The sequence below is a fragment of the Sciurus carolinensis genome, chromosome 16 (assembly GCF_902686445.1).
Source record: "Sciurus carolinensis chromosome 16, mSciCar1.2, whole genome shotgun sequence".
Taxonomy (NCBI): Eukaryota; Metazoa; Chordata; class Mammalia; order Rodentia; family Sciuridae; genus Sciurus; species Sciurus carolinensis.
Window position 1 is genome coordinate 52,412,625 of NC_062228.1, and position 20,080 is coordinate 52,432,704.

At 38.7% G+C, this 20,080-nt stretch overlaps 1 protein-coding gene across 3 annotated transcripts in view; it reads left to right on the forward strand.

Moving 5' to 3' along the window:
* Znf227 (zinc finger protein 227) overlaps window positions 1-20,080 on the forward strand; it is a 59,417-nt gene extending 39,337 nt beyond the window's left edge. Inside the window, exons 1-6 of one of the 3 annotated variants that reach the window (XM_047528069.1) lie at window positions 3,817-4,729; window positions 6,755-6,827; window positions 7,235-7,296; window positions 10,465-10,591; window positions 11,540-11,635; window positions 16,681-20,080. In XM_047528069.1, coding sequence (XP_047384025.1) covers window positions 7,237-7,296; window positions 10,465-10,591; window positions 11,540-11,635; window positions 16,681-18,809 — 2,412 coding nt within the window. In that variant the 5' untranslated portion in view covers window positions 3,817-4,729; window positions 6,755-6,827; window positions 7,235-7,236 and the 3' untranslated portion in view covers window positions 18,810-20,080. Of the gene's footprint in view, window positions 1-3,816; window positions 4,730-6,754; window positions 6,828-7,234; window positions 7,297-10,464; window positions 10,592-11,539; window positions 11,636-16,680 lie in introns of those variants that run through there. The other 2 variants (XM_047528073.1, XM_047528074.1) reach the window with 2 other exon arrangements.

Consider the following 20,080-nt stretch of genomic DNA (forward strand, 5'->3'; position numbering starts at 1 on the left):
ACTGGAAGACCTGTAGTATTTTAAACCCAAACCAGATCCCAGTCAGGGAGTCAGTCAAATTAAAAATAATATCAAGAGTTTACTTATGGAGAGAAAAGCAAGGCAATTAAGTTTAGCCTTTTATTCCTAGTAACTAGATGGTAGTTGTGTGAAAATGCTAACAGAACAAGCATTGCGATTTGAAGCGCTGTAAGTTATGAAGTTGACTTTTTATTTGGAGTTGAACTTGGCAGGATCTCATTTGATCTCTTTCTTCCTTAGGCTTCAGGTTGTTCTGGGGCGCAACTTAAGAACAGACCGCTCACCACTGAGAAGTCCAAATTTGAGAGTCTTTATTAAGCTGACCAGCTGACTGTCTCACACAATGCCCCAAAAAATGACTGTTGGGAGAACAACCCTGACCACAGTGTTGTAGGGGTTCTTATAACAAAAATCACATTAATCATAAGTGTCTGTTGCAATGATTCGAAATTACATGTTAACATCATGAGATCATCAACAGATGGGGAAGTGGGTCAGAATGACCCTTACCTAGGTACAAACTAAAGAATGGTTACTAATATCCACACAATCACTGTCACATGGTACATTGTTTAGGAGCAATAGGTATCAAAAGAGAGAAATTCTTTACTACATAGGAGTTGCCATTGTATATTATTAAACATGTCACACCAAGTAACTGATGATGGGTACAGAGGCGGGGTGTTCCCATGGGAGAAGCTTATTTCCTACGTAACATGGAGTCTCAAAGCAAAATGGAGTCTGTTTAGTCATTTCCCTTAGAGTCTGGCCTATAACATTTTCATGGAACCAAATCTGTCAGCCCATCACAAGGTTACTTCGTTGCATGGCATATGTCCCGGTCTTTACCTTGTGCTAAGCACTCAGCACAAGACTGTCAAAAAGGACTTCTTCAGTGTTTGTCATTGGTGTAACTGTCCAAAATTATTAAATAGAGGACCACATCCCAGTTAAAGTATATTCAGAATTCCTGAAATGGATTTAGGAAACAACAAAGGAAATAATAATGATTTTAGTGATCCTTTATGTTAAGTTCAGTGGGATGCAGAAACTTCCAGTTTTTCCACAATATTACAAAGTTCATATACAATTATTGATAATATTTTAATCATTTAGAAACAAACTAATATAATACTGCTCCCCTGCCCTTTCTCTGCCTCCCAACTACTGTCAGTCTGTAAACATCCTAGCTAGCTATTGGTTCATCAGTCAGCTTGCAAGTATCCTTCTCCAGTTTTGGTCCCCTGTTAGCCCGGTGGAATTCAACTGCTTAAGGATAGCTTCCCCACCATCTTTTCTCATGCTTTCTCTCTCGTACTCACTGTCTTTCTCTCTCCTCTTCACTTTTCACACTCTCTTGCACGTACTCTCTCTCTTTTTCTCTCATTTTCTCTCTTACCCTGAAGGGAGACATTCTGTTTGCTTAATAAACCCTCTTATTCCCGTGTCCAGCATGGTTTTCTGGGTTCTTACACAAACCATCCCTGATATTTTTGTATAGTGCTTATTACCTGAGGAATATTTTCTAACTTCTTATAAGGTAAGTCTAGCAGAGTCTCCAGTCCTTTACATGTATTTAATCCATTTGTTTCATAAATCAACCTTATTGTAACCTCCATTTTACAAACTAAGAAAGAAGAGTCAGATATTCACAGAATAAAGCCAGGCATATGGTGCATGCCTATAATCCCAGCTACTCAGGAGGCTGAGGCAGGAGGATTGAAACTTTGAGAGCAACCTGGGCAACTTAGTGAGATCCTGTCTAAAAAATAAATAAATAAATAAATAAATAAATAGAACTGTGAGTGTAGCTCAGTGGTAATACCATGCTCCTGGGTTCAATCCCAGTAACAACAGCAACTAGTATTTTATTCCAGGTAACTTCATTACAAATTTGCAGTCTTGGCTACTGAACACTACTTTTATTAATCCATTAATAATCCATAACAGAGCAGGAAATATTTAAGCTTTGACCTAGGAATGAATAGCAGGTGATCACAGAAGGAACAGCAGACATAAAGACTAGAGGCCTTTTCTGGGAGTACAAGTTATTCAATATGGCTGTGCATGTGGAGTTACCAGTGAATTTGAAGAGGGAAACAGCTTATGGAAGACTCCGTGTTTATTTGAGTTGCTAAAGCATTTGGGCCTCTTATTGGCACTGGATACATGTGCAGGGAAAAGTAATAGAACTTCCATCTTAGGACGCGCCTTTCTAGAGTCAGGAAGGAAAAATAGTTTATTGAAGCTGAATATTCTGTTTGCATTGATTGTGTAAGACATGGTTAATGTTGTAGTTAGCACCCAGGTTTTAGTTTTTGAATGCCAAATTTTGAAATGTGGCTTTAGCACACAATTTAATCATAATAATGTAACTTGGGACAAACTGCTTAACCTCTTTCTACCTCTGGTTCCTAAATTGTAGTATGTGACTGTATTTACCATAAAAATGTTGTGAAGATATAGTGAGGTACCAGAGCCTGAAGAATTTGGAATAGTTCCTGGCATATGCACAACCATCTCTTATAACAAAATAAAACATTCAGTATGAAACAGTGGTCCACTTTATGCTTTGAATATAACCCTTGCTGCTCTGCCATTGCAACTGATTTTTAAAATGGACATGATTCTTTCTCTTCCTCTCTCCCTTCTCATCCCTAATCTCTCTCCCTCCCTGATCTCAGGGGTAACAGGACTAGCTTTCTTTCCCATCCTAGGCAGAGTTATCTGTCCCTGAGTACACACCCCTGTGGGAACAAAGTAATCCAGACTTTGGGGATGGTACCAGAAGATCTCAGAAATGACTATCTCTCAAATTAACAAGTGACAATTCCAGACAGCCAACATACAGCGTAGCCTTTGAATCACCTCTTTAAAAGCCCCTGTTTCTGCTGATGGGTAGAACCACAATCTTTGGGACAGTCTGTGTTTCTCCTTTGCTAGAAAAGCAATAAACCATCTTTTTCCTTTTTCTCAAAATGTTCTCACTGGATTGGCATTGGGGACGAGGACCAAGCTTTTGGTTACGAGTAAATGAGATAAACTTTAATGGCCATGGGAAAATTTGCAAATATTCATCTCTTGTCCAACCCTCATTTATTGTAAATATTAATTCTATCATGCAATTGAGCAAATAAGTCTTTCAAATGACCATGGCTTAAAGATCAAGTTAATGAATTTGTTCATCTTTCAAATTGAGAAATTCCCACAGAAATGATCCCAGACCTCAATTACTTTGAAGAGTGCATATAGAAGTTTATGTTGAAGCGTGTGTTTTTTCACTTTGAGTATATGTAGTGCTCAACACGCAAGTTCAGAATTATTTGTGCTGTTAACAAAAGTAGAAAGGTGGACTGGGGATATAGCTCAGTTGGTAGAGTGTTTGCCTCGCTAAGCGTAAGGCCCTGCATTCAATCCCCAGCACTGAGCAAAAGGAAGAGGGAAAAAAAGTAGAAAGCTACAAAGTGTTCTGCTTCCATCGTATATTTTCGGTATTTGATTCTGTTTGTATCTAAAAGTATCTTTCCTACTGCTTAATCATGTTTAAACACTGAAAATTAAAATCTTTTTCCCCCCAGGGTAGCTGGGTGTAATTCTATTAGGAAAGGATCACATGATATTTTTCTTACAATCTCCGACTCATTTGTTATTACTTTTTTATTTACTTGTCAGTGAGAAAAACCTAAACTGTCATCAAGAACGACTTCAGACCTGCAAAATGGCGGGAAGTCATGAAGAGCATTCTGGAAGTCGTAGTCCAGAAGCTCCAAGAGTTTGGAGACTTATTTTCCACTGAGAAGAAGAACTCAATTCCTCCCGCTCACGGCATTCTGGAAAACGTATTTCAGGATTCCGTCCGGAAGTCATCGGGCAGCGGAAGCGTGGCGTTCCTTCCCCTGGGGGCTTCTGGGAAGTGTAGTTCAGGAGTTCCAGGTAGTCCGAGTCGCTTCCGCCCTGGGAAAGCGAGGCAGTCACCATCTTTTCGGTCGGGGAGGTGAGTTTATCCGGCACCCACAACAACCCGCGGAGCCTTTTCAGCCTGAGCTTGGGGCTCGCGGCCACTGGCCAGCAGTTTAACATGAAGAAGTCGCGGCCGCCGGGGGAGGTTGAGAGGCGGAGGGCAGAAGCGTGGATCCCCTCGACCATCCCCGTACCGAGCTGCGCTCATTCCCTCGGCGTGAGACGGCTAGCGGTCGCCGTCTCTGCGCTCCGCTTTCCTCGGGTGTAAGGGAGCGGTGAAGCTGGCAGTGCCCGGGGAGCAGTGTAGGAGGCTGAGACCGTCAGGTCACACGCTCGCGCCGGCGGCGGCGCCTGGTCTCGGGCCGCCTTTCAAGCTGTCCACACAGCTCTACGCTCGCAACTCGCTTTTCACCTGGAAGCCCCGCGAAGAGAATCGAGGCCAGGGCCCCGGAGAACGCCGCGACCCGCCCCACGGCCCGCCGAGAGCGCTGGCCTCCCCGCTGCCTTTTCTTCAGCCCTAAATAAGAGCCGGCGGGAGGGACTGTACTGCCGCTGAACTGAACGCACTTTCTTGCTTCGCCATCTCTTGCCGTCAGCCGCGTTTCCTTGTTCCGTAAATTATCACGAGGAAAATGATCCAGATTTTTGTTGCATAACTGAGTTATGCATAGGACTCAGAAATGACTTTATTAATAACGTCTCGCCACTTTGACGTCCAGACATTCTTCTGTGGACACCGTGAATTGATGTAGGTATTTGTTTAATTTGATTCCACATCAAATAAAATGAGTCATATTCCAATTTAGTGAATCCTTAAGTAACCAACAGTTTCAACATTTGCTGCGAACTGCCTCCTCCCCTTTTATTTTAACTCTAGCCTTTTAAAGCATATCGCAGGCATTACCCCAGTGTTTCTTAAATTTTGTCATGACCTCTGAAACTGAAGCTTTTGACATTTGCTCAGGATCTCTTTTTCCGTTCCTTTTCTTGCAAACTTTTTTGTCATTATGCGTCTCTTAGAATGCAGTTGGAATTTTTAAAATGCAGTCAGGGATGTTGAATTCCTTTTTTTTTTTTTTTTTTTTTTTGTAGATGGAAATAATAACCTTATTTAATTTAGGTTTTTTAATGTGCTGAGGATCGAATCCAGTGCCTCATGCGCATCGCTCTGCCACAGAGCCACAACCCCAGCCCTGAATCCGTTTCTTAATGTGTATTTCTTTTCTACATATACATGTATACATTTTAAAGTTTATCATACTTTGCATTGCTTCATTTTGTTCTCCTTTTTTGACAGTTTTTTGTTCAGTTTATTGCACCCTTATTATCCTCAACTGGTATAGAATTTGTAGTCTTCCATCATTCTTTTAACTTCTAAAAATTATTACCTACTTCAACAATACTAATTTTAATCAGCATATATTCTCATTCTGAAAAAATATAGACTAAAAATTCTTAAAATTTGATGTCCCCTTTTGTTGGTTTGTTTCATATGTATATATAGGTATACATTATGCATGTATATATACATATGTATACATATATTTTTTACATATATACATATACTTTTTACACATATATATAAAATATACATATATTTTTTAAGCTGTTGATGGACCTTTTATTTATTTATATGCAGTGCTGAGAATCAAACCCAATGCCTCATACGTGATAAGCAAGTGCTCTACCACTGAGCCATAACCCCAGCCTATTGGTTTGTTTGTAATTGGGGGCTAAGTTATAGGCCTGCTTCTTTTAAAAACATTATAGTTATTGTGCTTTTTTTTTTTTTTTTTTTTTTAATGCAGAGACTTATATAGCCAATACATTGACAGATGTTTTCTTCCCATTACTTCTTGTAGTTCATCTTTCAGGGTTCATATAGTCATAATTTTTTTCATTTATGGTCACCTAAAATATCTTTGTTTTTGCCTCATGTAAGTAATCATTCATTGAGCATAGAAAGGTTGACAGTTGGGCTGGGGTTGTGGCTCAGTGGGGAGCGTTTGCCTTGCTGGGTTTGATCCTCAGCACTACGTAAAAATAAATAAGGAAATAAAGATATATCCATCTACAACTAAAGTATTTTTTAAGAAAAGGTTGACAGTTATCCTGTTTATAATTGATAATAATTGTTTATAATAATTGTTTGAATCTCCATTTAGTTATCCTGTTTGTCAACTTGTCATTTAAGTAAACTAAATATATTTTCTTTCTAGAAACTCTAAGATTGTTATTGCTTTTAATTTTTTGCATTTGTTTAGTCTGTCACTTTCCCAAGTTGTACTATGATTTATTAGTGTAGGAGTATATTTATTTTTATTTATAAATGTGAACTCATGTCTTTTATCAATTGTAGGAATTCTGAGTAATTATCTCTTGGAAGAAGACATCTCTACTGTTTCCTCCATTCTCTTCTCTTACTCCTTTTAGGCAAATGTTGGAGCCTTTCAGTTTATTTTCTATTATCTTGATTTTTCTCTTGTCTTTACCTTTCTCTTTGTTATGCGTTTTTCCTTATTTCTATGCACATAGAATTTAAGGGAGCCTTTTCTGATATCATGAGGTAAATTGACCTGAAATGGTACTTTTTAGAAAACTGATACCAGTATCAATAAAATATTACTAGTGGGCAACATATTCTTAACTAAGAAGATATTTTAAATCAGAATTAGACTTTTTAGAAATTAAAGGTGATTTTATAGAATAACAATGTTTGCAAGTACAATTTATGATGCAAAATATGTTTTTTGTTTTTGTTTTTCTTTTGCAGCTACAAGAGAAAGAGACTCCTGGTTTTTAGAACTTTCCATCTGTTCATTTAATCCTTGGAGCTGCTCTATGAGGTAGGTACCATGTTCGATTCTTGTCGTCTTTGACACATGACAAAAATGGGGTAGAGTGAGATTTCTTAAGATACCCTGGGTTATACAGAATTGTCATTTCTAGAAACTAAACCTGGCATTTGACTCCAGAACACAGTCTTTTTAGCCAGCGTGTTAGCCTTTTATCTCTAGCCATTCCCAGAAATTCCTATAGTAGGGATGCTGCATTTGGTTGTGTTCATTGGTCACTACCCAACAGCATTGAGCTGACAGGCCAAGAGTAGATGGAATCTAGTTCATGCTCTGATTACAAAACTGTGTGTCTGGAAGTAGGGGCAGTCTTGTACTCTTATATAATTTCCACAAAAATCCACATGAGGTAATAGCAGCTCTAACTTCTATCTCATGACTTCTTCATCCTTCCTCAGTCATGCCTGTTCAGGAGTCTGATCTTCCCCAGAAGGAACGGGAACAAATGACCAAGTTTCAGGTAAGGAATTCCGTGTCTTAAGATATGATTATACTTTCTCAACAATTAGGCACATCTTTTTCTGTTCTTTGGGAAGGCTAATGGAAAAATTTTTTTTTTTTTTTTTTTTTTTTTGATCAGGAGTGAACTCAGCGGTACTTAACCACTGAACTACATTCCCAGCCCTTTTTATGTTTTATATTTGAGACAGGATCTTGGTAATTTGCTTAGGACCTCGCTAAGTTGCTGAGGCTAGCTTTGAACTTGCAGTCCTCCTGCCTTAGCCTCTTGAGCTGCTGGGAATTGCAGGCATGTGCCACTGCACCCTGCAAAATAACAGATCTTTGAGTGCACTCTGTATGCTTGTTGTGTGTGTATGTTTGTGTTTTTTTGATTATCTTTACTGTTTTACAAAAAAAACTTTGAGAAGATATTAGAAACTTTAGATAGAACAAAATAATCTATACTGTTCTCTTGCTTATAAACTAGCTCTTTTCGCTTTTCCATATTCCTTTTTCAAGTGCATTGTCACTGTATATCTGCAATAATGGAATAGGTAAATTTTTGACTTTTTTTTCATTTAGTTATATCATGTGCATTTCAGTGGTTATATTATATTCCATTGAATTGGAATGCCCTTTTAAAAAAATAAACTATTCCTTATTCAAACTTTAAGAGAATTTAAAAATTTTACCATTTTGAGGAACACTATAGGAACATTTTCTCTATATATAACTTTTGTCCCCCAGAAAGCAATTCTGGTGGAATTCTGCATTGTTTGTCAAAGTTTTAGGACCTCTAAATTGAAGAGGTAATTTCATGTCAGTTCCCTTAGATATTTTGTAAGCAGAGCATCCAAAATATGACATGGTGTAATGTTATAGATTTTGTGTATGTGTGTTATGCTGGGGATTGAACCCAGGGCCTTGTGCATGCAAGGCAAGCACTCTACCAACTGAGCTATCTCCCCAGCCCCTATGGATGTTTTTATAGAGGGAGAGCTACAGGTTTTCTTTACGTGTGTGTGTATGTGTGTGTGTGTGTGTGTGTGTTTTAGTCACTCACCTATTTTCTTGTGTTATTTTATCAAAGTAATTGTATATAGATATGTCTAATAGTGTTTAAATACCTTGCCAGCCCTTTCTGTCATTGCATTATTCTTTGTTTTTGTTGTTTGTTTGTTTTTGTTTTTTTTTTTTTGGTGCTGGGGATTGAACCCAGGGCCTTGTGCATGTGAGGCAAGCATTCTGCCAACTGAGCTATCTCCCCAGCCCAATTGCATTATTCTTTAGAGCACTGTGTGAATATGTAGGTGATTTATCTGCATTTTAAACATGAAGATAGGGGTGCGGGAACATCATATAACTGCCTTCCTTTTCCCAGTCACCAGTACATTGAACTCTGAAGTTTTTGACTGTTAGGTAGGAATATCTTTCATTCCATTTTTATGAAGAGATAGACAAGGCAAAAAAATTTTCCAGAAACCGGAGTGCATATTATAAAAACACCTGACATGACCTTTTGAAGCATAAACCTTGATGGTGCCCTTCATTTGGGTCTCACCTCAGGGCTTGTCTCCTCTCTGCTATGTGTGTGTCTTAGTCATTCTGAAAACCTAGATGCTCAAGCTCGGTTTAACACAAGCATTTTAAATTTCCCTTCAGCATGAGATATCAGGTGCAATATTACAAGACAATAACCAACTGGTGGGATAGACTTAAATATAAGGTAAAGGTTAATAGTTCAGTTTCCAGTTAAGATAGCCTGGTGTGTGGTGCACACCTGTAACTTTAGCAATGTGGGAAACTGAGTCAGGAGGATCACAAGTTTGAGGCCAGCCCCATTAACTTAGTGGAATCCTGTCTCAAGATAAAAAAATAAAAAGGACTGCGGATGTAACTTAGTGGTAGAGTGCCTCTGAATTAAATCCCTTACCTTCCCCGCCAAAAAGTAAGATAAAACCCAGTTGGATTATGAGAATAAAAAAATACAGGGGTTTCTTGAAAAAAGAAAGTGAATTTATGAAAAATAGTGTTTGTTAATAATATATATGAATATTAAGAAAGATTTATTTATTTTACTTACATTGTAAAATACTTTTTTAAAAAAGAACTAAGGTATATTTGTCCAAGTTTAAAGATCCAGGAATGCTTGTACTTATGTGAAAAGTGAATTGAGAAAACTTTTGAGGGGGCATTCTGCTATTCTGCTTTTAAAGTTTTAAAAGTGCCTGTTCTATGACTATGCAATTGGTGCTTCTTGGCCAAGATATACATATATATATATATTTGGCTAAGATCTCTGTAAAGGAATCTTTGCAGTATTGATTATAGGTAGACATCTGTAACTAATTATGTGTTTTTTGGATTGGTTAAAGATACATTGTTCCAAGGAATATCATTCTGTGCCCTCACAATGGGATGAACGAGATTATAGCAAGGGTGTGAACTATTCCGTTTCCTCGCCCCTGTGGTGCACCAGTCTTAAGTGCTTTACATGTATTTACCTACCTAGTCCTTGCCAGCACCTTGCAATTTAGACAGCATTGAAGAGAAGAGGAAATTGAGACAATGAAAAGTTAAGGAACTTGTTCAAGTTTCTTGGGAGAGAAATTTGATAAATGACAGAAATTGGAAATTTGAACTCAGACAGCCTGAGTCCAGAGCTAGTGCCTGAATCGGCCGTGAATTGGCAATTAATATGCATTTGCCTTGGAAGCATCCAGGAAGAGCTGTGTACTATCCTAGGGGGTTGCTGAAGTCCTGTGAACTTTGCAAATATTTAAAACAGATATAGGGTAAGATTTGGGAATGGAGGTAGGGCACATTAAAGGAGAGACAGTAGTTGAAACAACTGGGATTCCTTCAAATCTGCATGTAACTTTTTTTTTTTTTTTTTTTCTGTATTCTCTCTATCCTTTTTGTGCTGTATTTCTTTTTTGGTTTGTTTTTGGTGGTACTGGGAATTGAACCCAGGCATGCTTTACCACTAAGCTACAGCCCCAGGAATTTTTTTCTTTTCTATTTTTTTTTGAGACTTGGTCTTGTTAAGTTGCTGAGGCTGACCCTAAATTTGTGCCTCAGCCTCCTGAGTTGCTAGGATTACAGGTGTGCACCACTGTGCCACACTTGCATTGCACTTTTTCTGGGGTTTCCGCAAAATTGAGGCTATGTGTGTTTGATATTGTAGGAGGCAGTGACATTCAAAGATGTGGCTGTGGTCTTCACCACAGAGGAGCTGGGGCTGCTGGACCTTACCCAGAGGAAGCTGTACCAAGATGTAATGGTGGAGAATTTCAAGAACCTGGTTGCAGTGGGTGAGGACAGGCTCCCTCTCACACTGAACTTCCACTCCCTTGAGTTTCTCTGTGCCCTCAGGTGTTCAAGACTTTGACCCATTTGAAATGGTTCCCTGCTCTTGAAGGAAAAATGATTTCTAATGTCTGGGATAACGGGACAGGTTTTAGTGGCAGTTTTGCTCACACGAAATTCTTTTCTTTTGACTCACTGGTTCTCATCTGGGGTGATTTTTCTGTCAGAGGACATTTGGCAATGTCTGGACATGTTGTCACATCTAGTGGGTGGTGACCAGGGATGTGGGCCTGCAGTGCATAGGACAGTTCCCTACAACACAGAATTACCAGTACAAAGTATCAGTAGTGCCACAGTGGAGACCCTATTTTAGACGAACTGTAAATGGCCAACTTAGCTTCTGTATTTTGTCTTTCAAATTATGGCGGTAAACCACTGCTGGGTCATGAAGTAAACTTAGTATAAATACTGGCATTTTCTTTTCAATGAAATAGATAAGGGTAGATCATATCAGTTCTTTATCAAAAACTACTCACATTGCAGCCTTGGCTGTGACCTATTTTTAAAAATAATGTTATTTTATTTTTATGCCTTTATTTACTTATTTTTATGTGGTGCTGACGATCGAACCCAGTGCCTTACACATGCTTGGCAAGTGCTCTACCACTGAGCCACAATCCTAGCCCATGCTGTGACCATTTTGAATGAGTGATGGGAGAGACAGCGTTGGCTATTTAATTAAAAAAAATATATATGTGTATATAAAATATATATGTGTATAAAAAACACATATATGAGAACTAGGCATGACCTAAATTTTTTTTTATAGTTTATGGTCAAAAAAAGTTCTTACAATACCACTTTTGATGATCTGAGGATTATATGACTTAGACAAAAATGTATTTCAGTTGTGTGTTTACCTTAAATATATATATATCTCTGCCTTTTCATAGGGTACCTTCCCTTCAAAGTGGATATGGTATCCCAGTTGGAAGCAGAAGAAAAGCTTTGGATGATGGAAACAGAAACCCAGAGAAGTAGCTATTTTGGTGAGATCCGTGCAGCTATTCTTTCAGACACTAGCTGGTGAGATTATCACCACATGTATCATAGCTACCACCATCCAAGTGTTAGCACCTCTCACTTAGATAATGACAAGCACCTCCACGCTGGTCTCTGTGGTTCCTCCCTTACATTCCTATTATCTGTCCACAGTAACCAGGTGATTCTTTAAAAAATAAAAAAAAGTTAGATCATGCCAGTCCTGCTCAACCCCCTTTAAAACCTTCACTTCTCACCCAGACTGGACTGTAAGACCCTGTCTGATCTGGTATCCTCACCAAGTTTCTATCCTTTTCCCCTTGCTTAGATCTTCTGGCCTTATGGGTCCCCTTGACGTATTCTTTCTGAGTTCTTTGTTTCATGGCTTTGGTTCTGTTCTCTACCTCAGCAGACCCCCCAGCCCAGCACAGCCCCTTCCTTACTCCTTTCAGGTCATTCCTCAAATTTCATTCTTTAGAGAAGCCTTCTATGTCTGTCCTGTTTAAAATAACATCTTCCTTCCATTCTCCATCCCCTTACCTTGTCTCTTTTGTGTCTAACCACTAAGCACCTAATGGCATATTTTTATTTATTTGTTCATTATCTGTCTCATCTCACAAGAGTAGGAATTTTGGCAGTTCCATTTATTGCTGTCTACTCAAACTGATGGGTCTTCTGCATGGTAGGTTCTCAGTAAATACTTGCTGAGAGAATGAATTTATCAGGACTGGGGCTGTGGCTCAGTGATAGAGCACTTGCCTAGCAAGTGTGAGGCACTGGGTTGATCCTCAGCACCACATAAAAATAAATAAATAAATAATAAAGGTCCATCAACAACTGAAAAATAAAAAAAAGAATGAATTCTTAACATAAATCCTAATCATTGGAACAGGAATGGGAAAGCTCCGCTCATGGCTCCCCCAGCCTGTGATCCCAGCCTTTTCTGTGCTTGAAGGCTGCCTTGTCCACATGCTGCCAGCCACTGTTCACTAGCTTGTCCTTGTCTTCCTCATCCCCCCTTCACTTCTTCACTTTTCACTGCGTTCTTCACCCCTTTTTTTTCTTTCTTCTTTGATCTGTATATTTCTCAGTTCTATTTAAAAAGTAAAAGTAAAAATTAGATAGTCCTAGAGGCTGTAAATTTGTATACTCTCGCCCACTCCCAAAACAAAATAGAGGCTTGTCTGCAAGCACAGCAGATGAGACCCTGAATCTGTGAGTGGTTAATGGATATAACCACTCTTTTTCAGTCTGTCTCCCTTTTAGGTGTACATGATGCATCATGTTTCATGTGTTTAGGATTATTAGATACTGGCTTCACTTGACTGGGTCTCATTTTCACATGCAAACAACCTCGAGAGTTATGATCCTAAGTATTGTCGTTTTTCATTTTTGCATAACAGACTGAGTTCCTTCTTTAACAAATCAGGTGGCATTTTCTGTCCCCCTTTCTCAAAAGTTTCCTTTGCTTCTTCAATATCAGTATATTTAAGGACTTTGCAATCATGTTCCAGGTACAAATAATATCCTAGAATTATATATTTTATATATATGCCCTATAGGTCACAGGAGCACAAATTATAGTGCTTGTTTTTATAGTGATTCTTAAAAACTTATAGAGAATGGAAACAAACAGAACTTCCATCCCTAATACTCCAAGGGGTAGCTCATTGATTTAGAACACACTAATGTGATTAATGGGTAATTTTGAAACATTGTTTTACAGTGAATCTGTAAACATAATTATATATTTAGATAATTATTATTATACAATTGAAATTATAATTTTATAGACATCTTTATGTATGTAAAGTTCAGATTGTCTAAACTTGGGCGATAAAAGCTATTCACAATTATCAGACTATAATTGAACTCTTAAAAATTATCAGTACCAATGTACCAGGCATTATGATTCATCAGTTCCCACGTAGTAACTTCAAGTTGCTACATTTTGGGGAAAACTGCCCTGTATATACAGCTAGCTTGCTGCTTTTTCCCTCCCTTTATTATAATATCTAAATAGCCATATCACTTATATGCAGTTATTCAGCAGTGCTGATTGAACATTTTCAGAAGTCCACAGGCACTGACATACCTGTGGAGTTGACAAGAGCCCTGATTAGGAAAGGTAAAACTGTGGAATTTTCTACATAGATTTTCCAGCATAATTTAAACCTTATTGGTATTAATCTTGGCCAATGCTAGGCAGTGTGAGAAGCTCTTCACATGTTGTGATGGCTTCTGATGCCAAGAAGTTGAAGTTAGGCCAGGCTTTACAGGTTAAGGGCACAGTTCTCCACAAGACATCCCTCATCACCAGCTGTCAGTCTAGGGGTTCTCAGACTCACTTAAGACCTACTAGCTACAAATTTGGGGGTTCCCTGGTAATTTGTTAGAATGACTCACAGAACTCAGGAGGGTGCTTTATTTAACAGTTTTATTATAGCAGAAAGAATGCAAATCAGAACAACCACAACGGAGAGATGCAGAGGCTGAAATGTGGGAAGGTTCCCTCCTGCCTACCTCTTATGAGAACTCTTGTAATAACTTTGAGCTCTTCTTATTAATCCAGGATAATCTCCCCATCTCAAGATCCTTGATTTACTCACATTTGTGAAGTCCCTTTTGCCATTAACAGGTTCAGGACTTGAACATCTCTGGTATGGAGTGGTGGGTTATTCAGCCCGCCACATCCAGAATTGCATGTATGCCTGTTGATAGTTTTTCAAAGTTCATGTTTTTAGGATATAACTCTCATTTAAGCAAATTAATTATATAATTAAGGTCCCTCCTTTCCTCTTAAATATTTTAAGCCAGGATTTCATCATTTGTTTGTTTCAGTGCTAGGGATCAAACCCAGGGCCTTATGCAGGCTAGGCAAGCACTCTACCTCTAAGCCACAACTCCAGCATAGGTTTCATATGTTTGTTACCACAGTCCTCGATAAGAAGCATATTTTACTTCCTGACCAAGTGTGAAATGTGCATATTTATGTGTCCGTGTACAAGTATTTCGAATAGTGATACTTTTTGAGACAGAGGTCCCACTGTGTTGCCCATGCTCATCTCAAAATCCTGAGCTCAGGTAATCCTGCTCAGCCTCTTGAGTAGTTGGACTAGAGGTGCTTGCCATCTCACCTTGTGTATAGTGGGACTCTTATTGTTTGTAATACACTTAAGTTTTTAATTCTGTTTTTTCAAAAAAATGTTTGTCACAAGTTACAGAATTGGTTTCATGGTATACTAATATATCTCAACAATTTGAAAAAAGTCATATTATTGTGGGGATGAAGCAATGAAGGGAACAAAGTTCGTGTTTTCCATGTAACTGTTATATTCTAGTGGGTATAAAAAGGACAGAAAAATAGGAAGTATAGAGTAAGTCAAATAATACAGAATGAATATCCCTTATCCAAAATGGTTGGGACTAGAAGTATTTCATGTTTTGCATTGTTTGGGATTTGGGAATATTTGTATGTATGTATGAGATATATTGAGGATGGAACCTAAGCCTAAACTCAAAGGTCGTTTGTATTTCATAGATACTTTATACTTGTAACCAGGAGATAATTTTATGTAGTTCATTTAATACACCTGCACTTTGACTGTGACCCATCACATGAGGTCAGGTGTGGAGTTTCCCACTGTCACACCATGTCAGCGCAGTTTTGGGTTTGGGAATATTTTGGATTTTAGATTTTCAAATTAGGGATGATCAACTTGTAAAAGTGCTGTGGAGAGAGATATGGGGCTGGGGGTGGAGCCCAGTGGTAGAGCACTTCCCTAACATGCATAAGGCCTTGGGTTGCATCCCCAGCACTGCAAGAGAGAGATTGCGGGAGAGGGATAAGGAGAATGGGAAGGATCAAAGGTATATGAGGTAAGGAAGAATTATTTTTACATTGAATGTTAGGAAGGGCGTCACCAGTAGAGTGACATTTGAACACAGACCTAAAGGGAGTGAGAGAATCAACAAATCTCAGGGTTTTCCAAGTGAAATATAATTCTTCTCTTCTTATGGGTTGACTTTGAGAGCCTGCATTGTGCCCCATTTCATTCCTTCTCCCAATTTCTTTCTCAGTTGTACAAGATTAGCTGTCCCTTTTCTTCTCCTTTTACAGACTTGAATTAGTACCAGGTTTCAGAACAAAGCATGTTAATATTCCAACCACTTTCTTAAATTATTATTTAAAAAATATTTTTTTTAAGTTGTTGATGGACCTTATTTTATTCATTAATTTTTTTGTGGTGCTGAGAATCGAACCCAGTTCCTCACACGTGCTAGGCAAATACTCTACTACCGAGCCACAACCCCAGCCCAGCCTAAATTATTCTTGAAGTATAATTTCTATCAAGACCTAAAGTATGATTTTATGTCCAAGGAAGGGGCAAATAAGCTTTTAATTGGTGTTATTGTGGTTGGAATGTGGATTATCTTTTTGTTACCTTGAAACCATCTGATTTCAAGCTTGTGGCTCTCATATTAAACATTATTCTAGCAATGAGTCACATTGTACACCCTGGATTTAGGAGACTTTTTTAAAAAAAAATTTTACAGACTGCATTTTGATTCATTGTACACAAATGGGGTACATCATTTTGTTTGTATGGTTATACACGATGTAGATTCACTATTTGTGTAATCATACGTGTACATAGGGTAATGATGTCTGAGGAGACTCTTGATCCCACTCTTCTATGTGCAAAAAACAAGAAAAGGATAAATGTTGTTGTAAGGATAAGATGATCCTTCTCCTGCTTATTAACTCTCTGGTCTTACTCCGAAACACTTTTTTTTTGTTTTGTTTCAGAGATCAGACCCAGAGGCACTTAACCACTGAACCACATCCCCAGCCCTTTTTATTTTTTATTTTGAGACAGGGTCTTGCTAAGTTGCTGAGGCTGGCTTTGAACTTGTGATCCACCTGCCTCAGCCTCCTGAGCTGTTGGGTTTACAGGCGTGCACCACTTAACCTGGCCTTGCTGTGAAATTCTAATATTTCCAAAGAAAATGTTAACCTGTCCTTATTTCTGAATATTGCTTTCTTTTATAGGTAGTACAAGTCAAAATGAGATAGAAACTCTTCAAAAATTTGCATTAAAATACCTTTCACATGCAGAGCTATCCTGCTGGCAAATCTGGAAACAGGTTGCAAGTAAATTAACCAGATGTCTTCAGAGGAAGAATTTCCAATTACCACAAGGTAATTCCATTCAGGTTTTTGAAAATGAGAGCAATATAAAGAATCATAAAGGAAATAGTTCCAGGTATATTGAAAATGAAGAATTTTCAAGTTTAAGAACCCAGGATTCTTGCCGGAATACATATCTGAGCAAGTCACAGAATCTCAGTAGAAATAAGCAAATGGATGTGCAAAGCAGTCTGCATACGTGTGAAGACTTGATGAAGAAATCACCGTTCAGTGAGCATGTTAAAACCGAGGCAGAGCAGAAGCCCTGCAAATGTGACGAATGGGGCAGGAGCATTATTGATGGCTCCAATCCGCAGTTACCCTTTCAAGGGAAACTACGTCCATGTAATGTGTGTGGAATGAGCTTCCATTATAGTTCAGCGCTTCACCTTCATCAGAAGGTTCACACAGAGCAGCGCTTCGGTCAAAACACACGCCTGCAAACTCATCAGAGAATTCAGCCAGGAGAGAAACAGGGCACATGTAGAGAATCTGGTGATTGCTTCCATAAGAACCCTTTTTATTCTCATCAGCCTAACCCAGGAGAGAAGTCCTATAGATGTGACAGTTGTGGTAAGGGGTTCAGTAGCAGCACAGGTCTCATCATTCATTATAGAACTCACACGGGAGAGAAACCTTACAAATGTGAGGAGTGTGGTAAATGTTTTAGTCAAAGTTCAAATTTTCAGTGCCATCAGAGAGTCCACACTGAAGAAAAACCATACAAATGTGAGGAGTGTGGCAAGGGCTTTGGCTGGAGCGTTAATCTCCGAGTCCATCAGAGGGTCCACAGGGGTGAAAAACCTTATAAATGTGAGGAGTGTGGGAAGGGATTCACTCAGGCTGCACATTTCCACATACATCAGCGAGTCCACACTGGGGAGAAACCCTACAAATGTGATGTGTGTGGTAAGGGCTTCAGCCACAATTCGCCACTAATATGCCATCGGAGAGTCCACACTGGGGAGAAACCATATAAATGTGAGGCATGTGGGAAAGGCTTTACCCGAAATACAGATCTTCATATCCATTTCAGAGTCCACACAGGAGAGAAGCCTTATAAATGTAAGGAGTGTGGTAAGGGCTTCAGTCAGGCCTCAAATCTTCAAGTCCATCAGAATGTCCACACTGGAGAGAAACGATTCAAATGTGAAATGTGTGGGAAGGGCTTCAGTCAGTCCTCAAAGCTTCAAACCCATCAGAGAGTCCACACTGGAGAGAAACCGTACAAATGTGATGTGTGTGGTAAGGACTTCAGTTACAGTTCAAATCTTAAACTACACCAAGTAATTCACACTGGAGAAAAACCATATAAGTGTGAGGAGTGTGGGAAGGGCTTCAGCTGGAGGTCAAATCTTCATGCTCATCAGAGAGTCCACTCGGGAGAGAAACCTTATAAATGTGAAGAGTGTGATAAAAGCTTCAGTCAGGCCATCGATTTTCGGGTACATCAGAGAGTCCATACTGGAGAGAAACCATACAAATGTGGTGTATGTGGTAAGGGCTTCAGTCAGTCCTCAGGCCTCCAGTCCCATCAGAGAGTCCATACCGGGGAGAAGCCATATACCTGTGATGTGTGTGGAAAGGGCTTCAGATACAGTTCACAGTTCATATACCATCAGAGAGGCCACACTGGAGAAAAGCCCTACAGATGTGAGGAGTGTGGGAAGGGCTTTGGTAGGAGCTTGAATCTTCGCCATCACCAGAGGGTCCACACAGGAGAAAAGCCTCATAAGTGTGAGGAGTGTGGGAAGGCCTTTAGTCTCCCCTCAAATCTTCGAGTCCATCTGAGTGTTCACACTCGGGAGAGACCCTACAAATGTGAGGTGTGCGGAAAGGGCTTCAGTCAGAGTGCACGTCTTCAAGCCCACCGAAGAGTCCACACTGGAGAAAAACCTTACAAATGCGATCTGTGCGGCAAAGACTTCAGTCACCGGTCCCGTCTCACATACCACCAGAAAGTCCACGTTGGCAAAAAGCTCAAGAAATGAAATTTTTTGTTGACTTCTGCCAGAAGGTAGAACTTCAAGTTTTTGGAGTCGATGCTAGTGATGGGACCCTGTAAAAATATTGAGAGTGGAAGGGGTTTTCTTCAGGTTCAGAATCTTAACATATACTCTAAAATGATGGCAGAACCAGAGTAACGGAACTGGAACTCAGATTTAGGGAAGAAGTTGGTATTGCAGCCCTGTTGGTAAGATCCAGTTAATATAAATGACCATCTTTCAGTGTGACTGTATGCTGAAAGGTAATGTATAAAAGGATATTTGCCATATTTTAACTACTTATTTTTGGTCAGGAAGGGTTTTCAATTACTTTAACTTTCCTTTTATACTTACAGTGGTTATTATTTTACTAAAAAGCTGTAAAGCTATGGAAAAATAAAATTGCTGACTAAAAATTTCCTGTTACTAAGGATGCATGTTTGTTTCATGTAGTATAAAGGGCTATAATTAAGGAGTAGATCCCCAGAGATGAGCCTTTGATCTTCAAATGTAAATTTATGTGTGCCACAGATATATATAAAAAGATATTCATTGAATCATTTTAGTAGCAAACAACCAGTTGGATTGCCAGGGTATTTTATGTGTTATCAGTCCAATGGAATACTATACAAACATCAAATGAGAGAAAGCAAATTTGTAATTACAGAGGTTGGAAGATTTCCAGAATTTAGTAACCTGGGAAAACACAAAATCTGAGTTTTTGTGGAATCCTATTTTTTTAAGAAAAGGTATAGATGTGTAGAGATTTCTAATTATCTCTAAATGATGAGATTTTGATTTTGATGTATCGTTATATTTCTTTTTATTTTGAAATCATATAAAACTTAGAAAAACTGTAAAATTTGTATAAATTCTCTCATATTCTCTTTACCCAGATTCGTTAACAAGTCATTCTTCACATACCTGAATGTGTGTATGACTGTGTATACACACTTTTCTTAACCACACAGTCATCTTGCCCTTACACTAAAATACGAAGTGTATTTTCCTAAGAATAAGGATGTTTACTCAAAACAGCTTTGACATAACATTCAGGAAGACATGAGCTCTTAATTCTTTCACCAGTGCCACTTGTTCCTAATTACTCTAGCTTTATTTTAAGTCTCTAAGTCTAGTAGCATAAATTCTCCAACTTTGCTTTTTCAGAATTGCTTTAGCTGTTGTAATTTTTCATTTTTGCATGTAAGTTGGAGAATCATTTTGTTTATTAAAAAAAAAAAAAAAAAAAACCCTGCAGAACTTTTGATGGGAACTGT